Source organism: Prunus avium, chromosome 5 (assembly GCF_965620075.1).
Source record: "Prunus avium chromosome 5, drPruAviu1.hap1.1, whole genome shotgun sequence".
Taxonomy (NCBI): Eukaryota; Viridiplantae; Streptophyta; class Magnoliopsida; order Rosales; family Rosaceae; genus Prunus; species Prunus avium.
In genome coordinates, this window is record NC_142288.1 from 15,804,856 (window position 1) to 15,815,115 (window position 10,260).

At 38.9% G+C, this 10,260-nt stretch overlaps 1 protein-coding gene and 1 pseudogene across 4 annotated transcripts; both read left to right on the forward strand.

The window, feature by feature from the left end:
- Positions 1 to 755: 755 nt before the first annotated feature.
- LOC110768362 (G-type lectin S-receptor-like serine/threonine-protein kinase At4g03230) lies at positions 756 to 3,584 on the forward strand (annotated as a pseudogene).
- A 3,735-nt stretch (positions 3,585 to 7,319) lies between these two features.
- LOC110766669 (protein NLP6-like) lies at positions 7,320 to 10,013 on the forward strand. Of its 4 annotated transcripts, none has more exons than XM_088252880.1 (2): positions 7,320 to 8,883; positions 9,014 to 10,013. In XM_088252880.1, the coding sequence occupies exons 1-2, from the start codon at positions 8,794 to 8,796 to the stop codon at positions 9,965 to 9,967; spliced, it is 1,044 nt and encodes a 347-aa protein (XP_088109006.1). In that variant the 5' UTR covers positions 7,320 to 8,793; the 3' UTR covers positions 9,968 to 10,013. The 4 variants fall into 4 exon arrangements, with proteins under 4 accessions (XP_088109006.1, XP_088109008.1, XP_088109005.1 ...); XM_088252882.1 differs by having other exon boundaries at positions 7,321 to 7,777; positions 8,986 to 10,013; XM_088252879.1 differs by having other exon boundaries at positions 7,321 to 7,777.
- The last annotated feature ends 247 nt before the right edge of the window (positions 10,014 to 10,260 follow it).

The following is a 10,260-nucleotide window of genomic DNA, read 5'->3' on the forward strand; positions in this document are numbered from 1 at the left end:
CACTTACCTAAAAAAAGATGTAGGCAACAATTCCTTGATTTTCCTTAAATGCCAAAACGTTCAGACCAATTGTTTCTCTTTTCATTTCATTAATTGTGGACTTTAATGCCTTAATTTGGAAAATTGTGTAGGCAAACAACAATGAAAAAAAAAAAGGAAATATTTTTGCTCACAACTTTAACCCAAGGTTGTACTCTCATCACCCTTCCCAACACTTGACATGTGTCCATTGGCATAACCATAGTTAACTCTTTACTTTGTATTTATGGAACTATAGTTAAGTTAATAAACACATGTCAAGTGTTGAGAAGAGCAGTGAGGGTACACCTTCGGTTAATGATGGTCCTCATTTTTAGGTTTTTAGGTGGCAGGAGTGATAAGTAATTTACAAGCAGTATCTCTTTGACCAGCTATAAAAAGAAAGAATATAACAAAGAAATCTATGTCCAAGTAATAAATAAATAAATCAGACGACTTTGACCCTGATATTAAGCCAGCTACTTTTCAATCATTCAGCTTGGTTGATAAAGCATCAACCATTTAGTGATTGCATGCTGGCTCTACTAACTAGTAAATTGTATTTAATTTCAGGTACTGATGACTTGGTATGATTAGTTTAGTTCCCTCTTGATATATTGGAACTAGGAAAATAGCTTATTGGACCGAATTCGCTGTCTTAAAAAAAATTTATCTATTTGCAAAATGATAATGCACTTGTAGAAACGAGGCCATTTTTGAACCAGTAAACTTTCATGATGGCCTGTAGAAGAAGAAGAAGGATTACAAGAAAAAATTGCACCATTACATGGTTTACATTGTTACTCTTGTTATGCTCTGCGCACCCGTTTTGTTCTGCTAGGGACACACTCACATATTACACTCCAAGTACAGATGGGGTTCGATCAGAAACTCTTATTTCAGCTGGAGGAAAATTTAAACTGGGATTTTTTACACCTTCATCAGCGCAAAGCTCTGGCCTTCATAGATGATATGTTGGCATTTGGTATCACAATATGAGTCCAAGGACAGTTGTTTGGGTTGCCAACAGAGAAGACCAACCAGTTGCCGTCAATTCAACGAGTACTTGAGTTTTTGCAATCAAAGATGGTAACCTCCAAGTTTTGGATAATACTAGTGGAAAGTCTTATTGGTCAACAGGCCTTGAAACATCCAAGTCTTTAAATTTGATGATGAGGCTTATGGATTCTGGGAATCTGGTGTTGTTAAGGGATGGTGAAGGTGATCCATTGGCAGTGAATAATATTTTGTGGCAGAGCTTTCAAAATCCAACTGATACATTCATTCCTGGGATGATGATGGATCAAAACTTAGAATTGACTTCATGTTGAGACCAAGACGACCCAGGAATCGGGAACTTCACATTCAAACTAGATGAAGAAGGAGACCAATTTGTTACCTTAAAAAATTCAATTCCTTACTAGAAAAGTGGAGAGTCAGGTAATAAATTTTCTAGCTCAGCCGGAATGTTTCCTCCACTAGATGATATATTAACAAATTTCAGCAAGAGTACTGCCAGATCTAGAAGTCCAAATAAATTTTATAATTTTACAACCATGACAAGATTGGACTACGATTATATAAGAATGGTGATGAGTTTTATTGGGGAGGTACAGTTTCTGACCTGGATTAATCACACAAAGCAGTGGAATTCATTATGGAAGGAGCCAAAAGATTCATGCAGTTTGTTTAATGCTTGTGGGAACTTTGGCAGCTGTAACATTAATAATTTGTCGTTGGTGTGCAAATATTTGCCAGGTTTTAAACCTCAATTTGCAGAGCAATGGGAAGCTGGAGACTTTTCAGGTGGATGTGCAAGGGAGTCAACAATATGTGGCAAGGACACTTTCTTGAGCTTGAAGATGACGAAAGTGGGAAAACCACTCACAAATCGCTTTTGAAAATGAAACAGAATGCAGGAACAAGTGCTTAAATAGTTGTCAAGGTCAGGCTTTCTCATATAGTGCATGTGTAAACAGCACTAGAAAGGATTATATTGCTACTTCCTTGTGTTGGACATGGTTGAGGGATCTAAATAATCTTGAAGAAGAGTATGGAGATGATGGCCACAACCTCTCTGGTCAAGTTGCCTTGTCTGGTTTAGGTATTGCATTTCTATGTTTAATTTTGGATTAGGATGGAACATATGCAGTTGTTGGTTTGTTTCACCAAACTACTTTACAGTTGAAAAAAGATGTAAGAGAGTGAGAGTTTAAAGCACCTCAGTTAGGATTAAATTAACCACAATCAATAATGTTGAGGGATGTCATACATGCGTAGGAATAACAAACTCTACACACATACACAAATAGTCCATGTTATATACTAGAAGCATTCTATGTTAAGCTTTTACATGTGAGCATGATTGCAGAAGCATGAGGTTAATGCTAATGTTTTAGTTTATTATGACAGTCAAGAAATTACATCTTATGCAGAATCAACCGTAAGAGACTGCAAGCCTTGTGGCACAACCATCATTCCTTATCCCCTAAGCACTGGACCGGATTGCGGTGACCCCATGTACTCTCGTTTCAATTGCAGCACCATCACAGGCCAGGTTAGCTTCGTGGGACCGAAAGGCACCTTCTTTAGAGTTATTAGTATCAACCCAAGTACACAAAGATTCGTCATCCAAGCCAAAAATGTAGATAATTGTGATGCTATAAACAGAGTCAAAAGTCAACAGCTGAACCCTCCATTTCCATTCAATGTGACTAGTTGGGGCAATGTTCACCTGGGCAATTTTAGTTCTCAAGTTTCATCCGGAGGTACTAATGTTAGAGTTAGGTTGCGAGCTGCCGTTGGAACCAACCTGTACAACATCTGCAGATTGCAGGGGTTGGCCACATTTAACTTGCAGTCCAGTAAGAGATAGAAAGAACAGATGCCTTTGCAATGCCAATTATCAATGGAGTTGCTTTAACTTAAATTGTACTCAAGGTGAGAACGCCATGTTAGGCTAGGCATAAAATTGCGCTGATGCATGAACCTGTTACTGCAAATCAATTTATGTTGAGACCAATGCTTGTCCGTCTGAGTAGAAATCATAGAAATAACTGAAACTAAGTAGAATTTGACTGATAAATCCAATCATTTAATTGGCTCATTATAAATGCATCATATCGTTTTAGATTGTTCACTTCAATAATCTAATTACATGATGATAATTCACATGTAGAATTTCCTCTTGCTTTCTTATAGAAGGTAATCTTCAACAGACACCAAAACCGCAAATGGAAGAACAACCAAGAAGCAAAGTGCTAGTGTCTCTGATACTGATAGTTGTGGCAGTTGTTACAAGCGGAATTTTTCTTGCATGCATCGTTTCTGTTTATATATGGAGAAGAAAGATAACGAAGAGACAAGGTAATAACTACTTTACTATATGCACTCTATGCATGAACATCTACAGGATTGGTCCTATTGAATGACAACATGCGAATAATGTTCTTCAATTTCATGTCTTAGATAAAAAGATGGAAGGTATTGTTCCCGAAGTTTCAATTTCATCTCGTCCCATAAAATCACAGGGGTTTGTCCAAGTTGTTGAAGATGGTGCTCGGTAGCCTTCCAGTATTGCTTTGCGGCTCCTACCAGTTTGAGTTTGGTGAACTAGATCTGTTGTGCATCAGACATATCATACCATTCAAAATAATCTTCCATAGCCAATATCCAATCAACAAAGAGAGTAGGATCCCCACAACCATCGAAGTCAGAAGCGGTAGGCTTGGCATGACGGGCGATCTCAAAACCCAAGTTTATGTGGACGACATTCTGTTCGTGGGGTCGGGGCTACAGGGGAGGGATAGTGGTGTTCACCAAAGGAGAACCCATCGTATGTTGGGTATAATGTGGTTTAGGCGCAAATCCCAAAGCATAAGTTGGTTCGGGCTAAACCATAGACATCCCCGCAGAAGATGATGGAAGGCCCAGGTGGCCTTGGAACTTGGAATCCATAGACGGGTTGGGAAGGAGACTAGCGTATGGAGAAGGTGTGAACGGATCGGATTGAACAACGCATGGGGAGGATGGCTCAGGAGTTGAGGTTGTTGACAATCAGCCTCACGGAAGCTTGTAACTTGGCAATATCTGTTGACATGGACAAAAATTCAGTCTTTTGATCAGCCGTCAATTTGGAGACCTGATCTTCCAGCTTGGTGGCATCCGCAAAAATTTTCACCTGGAATTCCTAAAGTTATGCAGCCAAATTGGCAACGGTGATGTTGGGAGCCTTGGCGACAAGTAAACGCAACAAAGCAGAGGAACAACAGTGGAGTAACCAGGCTCTGAATACCAATTGATGTAGTATAGCCCGTAGGTATTAGATTAAGCGCTTAAACAATCGAACATGGAAGAATATAAGAGATAGAGGAGAAGAAATATAGATCGAAAAGACGAGATAAAGGTAAGAAGAATATCGAAGATCGAGGAGAAGAAAATATAGATTGAAGGGACGAAATCAAAGAGTTCTAGGAAAAGGTTTACTCAACATTCAAATATGAATTTTAAAGAAGTACATGGGATTATTTAAAGCAAACTAAAACCTAGAAATAATAGGATAAAAATCACTTACTTAAACAGAAATCCTAACCCAAATAAAATAAGAAACTTAAAACTAGAAATATGGAAATTTGGAAAAGTAGAAATCCTACTAATAATTGGAAAACTAGAGAATCTAGGAAACAAACAAATACATTAAGAAACTAATATATTTAGGTCCTACGCGTCCTGCATCAGTAACTAGCTAGCTTTAGCAGATAATAATAGCCAATATGATTGTGTATGTCACGACCCGACTCCTCTAGCACGAAATTGTCCGCTTTGGGCCCCCTTCTCTGCCCTCACGGTTTTGTTTCTGGGAGCTCACGAGCAACTTCCTAGTGGGTTACCTATCCTGGGATTGCTCCGGCCCCCAACTCGCTTAACTTCGGAGTTCCTAAGAATCCGAAGCCAGTGAGCTCCCAAAAGGCCTCGTGCTAGGAAGAGAAGTGCCCACACATTTAAAGCACGTCACCTTTCCCTCCTCGAGCGATGTGGGATTGCTCACCGTTCTTGTTTCCCCAAGACACGGGTCTTACAATCCACCCCCCTTGGGGCCCAGTGTCCTCACTGGCACACTTCCGGTCGGGGTCCAGCTTTGATACCATTTTGTCACGACCCGACTCCCCTAGCACGATATTGTCCGCTTTGGGCCCCCCTCTTTGTCCTCACGGTTTTGTTTATGGGAGCTCACGAGCAACTTCTCAGTGGGTCACCCATCCTGGGATTGCTTTGGCCCCCAACTCGCTTAACTTCAGAGTTCCTAAGAATTTGAAGCTAGTGAGCTCCCAAAAGGCCTCGTGCTAGGAAGAGAAGTGCCCACACATTTAAAGCACTTCACCTTTCCCTCCCCGAGCGATGTGGGATTGCTCACCGTTCTTGTTTCCCCAAAACACGGGTCTTACAGTGTACACGAACATAGGAAGAAGTGAAAGACAATAGAGAAGTAGAATACCTAAATCAGCCAAGAAAATGTGAACAAAGAGGTCTCGGCCGTCAACATACTCTTCTTGAAGACTATCTAGATTCGGCGAGTCCCATATCCAACACATAGAAGTAGAAGCATCCCTTCCCCTTGTTTTACCAGCTTCAGCATATGAGTAAGCAATACACTGGCAATTCTCGAGGCAGCTGTTCTTGTATTCTGTTTCATTGCTAACATCAATTTGTATGTCTGGGTTTCCCACTTTCATCATCTTTAAAGTGAAGAATGTTTCGTTCTTGAGACATAATGGTAGCCCTCTTGTGCATCCATCAGAAAAGTCCCCAAACTTCCATTTATCTAGAGACTGGGGTTTGAAGCCTGGCAAGCATTTGCACACTGACTGCCAGTGGCGGTTCTAGCCTATGGCAGGCTGGGCTCATGCCCGACCGAAATTTGTGTTAAAAAATATTACCCACACTCTTTTCTCTCGTCTCTCCTCTTTTGCCCAGCCTAAATTTTTGTTAAAAAAAATATTACCTACACTCTCCTCTCTCCTCTCTCCTCTCTCCTCTTTATCTCTCTTTGTTCATTCTTTTCCTTCTCTCTTCTCTTCCTCTTTTTTTTTCTTTCTTTTCCTTCTCTCATCTCTCATCTCTTTTATTTTTTCCCTTTTTTTTCTTCTATCTTCTCTCCTCTCTCTATTCTTCTTTCCCTTTCTTATTTCTTCCTTTTCCTTCTCTCTTTTTGTTAGAAAAATATTACCTACATTACTTATGATTATTAATTTTTTTTGTCTCGCACAAAGATAGCTATTTCAGAAATTACGAAACATGATTGATAGGGCTATGGAGCTTGAGATGGAAAGCCAAAAACGGATGTCATAATAAACGTTTATAAAAGGAAACTAGGGGCGAAATGAGGTCACAACTCGTTAAAAAAAAAACCTACCTCTGCCAGTTTTCTTCCTTCCCATTTCTTGATATAAACTTGGCTTTTTTTAAAATTAATGTAGTCCCCTATTTTATCTTTCTTTTTAATGTGAAATAAAAAAAAATTCTATTTTTTTCTTTTAAGTTTTCTTTTGGTTTTTATTTTAGTTTTTGTACTCTCTATAAAATTTCAACTCCAACCATACTCCCTAGTTTAAAGAGTCACAAATGTTTTTAATGTTTTTTTAATTCAAATTTTGAATAAAGTGTAGACACAAAAGCAACAATAAAAAATAATTGGCTTTAAATAAATGCTTAAAATAATATTAAATAAAGAAGCATTTAATTATAGGGAGTCACTAGTAATCCTTTCTCTCTCCTCAGATTTATAAGCTCATAGAGGTCCCCCTATTTTAGGAGCTGAATAGGGAGCATGGTTGGAGGTGGGTTTTTTCAATTCCTCCCTAAATTTTAGTTAAGGAGGTGGTTTAGGGAGCCCATTGTGTATGCTCTCACAAGGAGTATATTTCTTTGTCCACAACACTTATCATGTGACCATGTTATGTGACAATTGCTTTAAACACAAAGCAATATATCCTAGATTGCAAGAAAGATTCTCTCATAGAATGATATATTATCGACACATTATAAATGATAATATCGACACATTATAAATGATATATTAGCAATTCATTTTTAGTAAAGAATGGATGTCTAAACTATAGCCAGACTACTCTAATGAATTCATAATTCCACACATGTCATGCCACTACTCTAATGAATTCATAATTCCACACATGTCATGCCATATTACTGCCCATCGCACCTAAGTAAGCAGTAAAAATAAAGAATAAAAGAAGAGAACAAACAAGTTCCAAGTTGTAGTAGACTTATTTGGCAGTTGATTGCAACAGATGATTATCCCCCTGAATACTTTATCCACTATATTCACTCTCTGGTCTCAACTGCAAGTTGTAAAAACACTTAAAAATCAACTAATGGATTCCATGGAATCACACCGACCCTGCAGGTTATTACCATTACTGAGTCCTCCTCTTCCTCTCAAAATCGTTCTTCCTGGAGAGATAACTTTCCCGGAAAACGAAAGAAAAATCACTGCTTTCCCAGAAAATGGTCGAGTCAGAAGAGGAAAGCCAAACTCAAGCCATTCCGCCAAAGTCAAAGAACATATTGGACGACAGAGAAGCTGCGCTCATGGAGTTTGATGCTTTTTGGCCGTTGGATCCGATTCACTTTCCTTCTAACCCCAAGTCCCCTCCTTTATAGGGTGGTGATGCTGATAATGATGATAAGTTCGCTGGCCAAGTTGATCAAGCTCTTTCTGACCGTCCTCAATTCAGTTCCTGTGAGTTTTTCATATTGGGTTGTGTTCTTTTGTTTTTTTCTTTTCTGGGTCGATCAGTTTTCTCTGTCTTACCATTGAATTTGGTTTTTCTGAATCAGAAATGTTTTAGAAGTTTGTATGTTCACTGTGATAATCATAGAACTCAGCTGAACAAATGCTTTCCTGGGCAGTGTTCGAAAAATCGGCCTAGGCGGCTAGGCGGTCGTGTCCTTTTTTAAATTTTTTCTTTTCTTTTCTGGGTCGATCAGTTTTCTCTGTCTTACCATTGAATTTGGTTTTTCTGAATCAGAGATGGTTTAGAAGTTTGTATGTTCACTGTGATAATCATAGAACTCAGCTGAACAAATGCTTTCCTGGGCAGTGTTCGAAAAATCGGCCTAGGCTGCTAGGCGGCCGCCTAGGCGGTCGTGTCCTTTTTTTAATTTTTTTTTCTTTTCTGGGTCGATCAGTTTTCTCTGTCTTACCATTGAATTTGGTTTTTCTGAATCAGAAATGTTTTAGAAGTTTGTATGTTCACTGTGATAATCATAGAACTCAGCTGAACAAATGCTTTCCTGAGCAGTGTTCGAAAAATCGGCCTAGGCGGCTAGGCGGTCGTGTCCTTTAATTTTTTATTTATTTATATAAATAGATTTTTTTTTACTGACTTTAAACATTTATTTGGTATTGAGCAATAAAATTGTACTCTCAGAATTAAACAACAAAATAGCTATGGGTCAAAAGGTGTTTCCTTTACTCGTTTCTCAATTCTCTGCAACTGAAGGGACTATACCCTGTTATACTGAAAAGGTTGCATTTTTACATTCCTGCTGGGCCAGGAATTGAATTCGGAGACCTTGGTTCCTCTGAAATGAGTTCTCCTTGTTCATTAATCTTTGTTTAATTCTATCTGGTCTGAATATTCTTAGAATTTGAAGTCAACCATCTAAAAAATAAAAAGTTTATGGAAAAAATTTAAATTGATGGCTTTTGTTTTCATTTGAATACTAATACGGTTATATGAGTGAGCTTCAAACATGAAGAGGTTTGTCAGTGAAAAAATTTCATTTCTCCTGAAGGCAGTAAGTCTGAAAAGTTCAGATATATTGGATCATACAAGCATGCAGGTGAGCTGCAATAACAATGTGTGCCTAATTTGGTATTCTTTTGGAACACCAGGAAGTAAATATGGATTTCTTCTATCATTTTCTCCTCCTCCATTCTCACAGATATATGCTTGGCACTTCTTGTAACCAGATTCAAATATGCAATGAAGGTCGCCAAACTGCATTGACTGAAATCTTGGAGATACTGAGAGTGGTATGTGAAACTCACAAATTACCGCTTGCTCAGACCTGGGTTCCTTGTATGCATCGCAATGTTTTGGCTTATGGTGGTGGCCTGAAGAAGAGCTGTACTAGCTTTGATGGTAGTTGCATGGAACAGGTCTGCATGTCCACAACTGATGCGGCATTCTACATTGTCGATGCTCCTATGTGGCATTTTCGAGAGGCCTGTGTTGAGCATCACTTACAAAAGGGTCAAGGGGTTGCTGGGAGGGCTTTTTTGTCCCATAACGCATGCTTCTGCAGAGACATTACCCAGTTCTGCAAAACTGACTACCCTTTAGTACACTACGCACGCATGTTTAAGTTAACCAGCTGTTTTGCAATCTGCTTACAGAGCACTCATACTGGAAATGATGATTACATTCTAGAATTTTTTCTTCCCCCGAGCATCACAGACAGTTATGAACAACAAACTTTGTTGGGCTCCTTATTGGCAATAATAAAGAATCATTTCCAGAGTCTCAAGGTTGCTTCTGGAATTATACTTGAAGAGGAAGGGCTTGTCGAAATGGTTCAAGCTTCTACAAACAAGGGACTTGACTCAAGACTTGAATGTATACGTATACCCTGTTCCGCGGAAACACCACCAGGGCCTGCCTTACCTAATGGAGAAGAGATGGTGCAGCTAGATTCATCAAAGCCACAGTTAATGGTGGACTTTGATCCTGCAAATGATGGGAGCAATGCTGTTGATGAGGGTGGAGAAAACAATATTTCTTGTCCAGAGAATAATGACAACAGGGAACAACCGCAGCAAGATGGCTCATTTTTTCAACTAGTGTTGAATACTCCTCGTGCATTGGCTGCTTCCATGGTTCCCCATCCATCTGCATATATGCATTTCTCCGATCCCCACCCCTAATTTCCAACTGAATTGCAGCAGCCTAATACCAGTGTAATTTGATCAATACATGAGCACCAAATTTCCAACATATCAAATCACAATGCATGCATAGATCTTTAAGATCAACAATAGCAAGCACTCTGATATTACAGCAACAATTTTGTTTTGTAGTCGTATAAATTACCCATTACAACATCATGATATTGTAAATTTACAAAAGAAAAGACATCATGATCCGAGAACCACAAGAAAGCTCCTCCACAACAATTCATATGCAAAAGCCAAACTTACGTAAAAGAACAAACAATCAC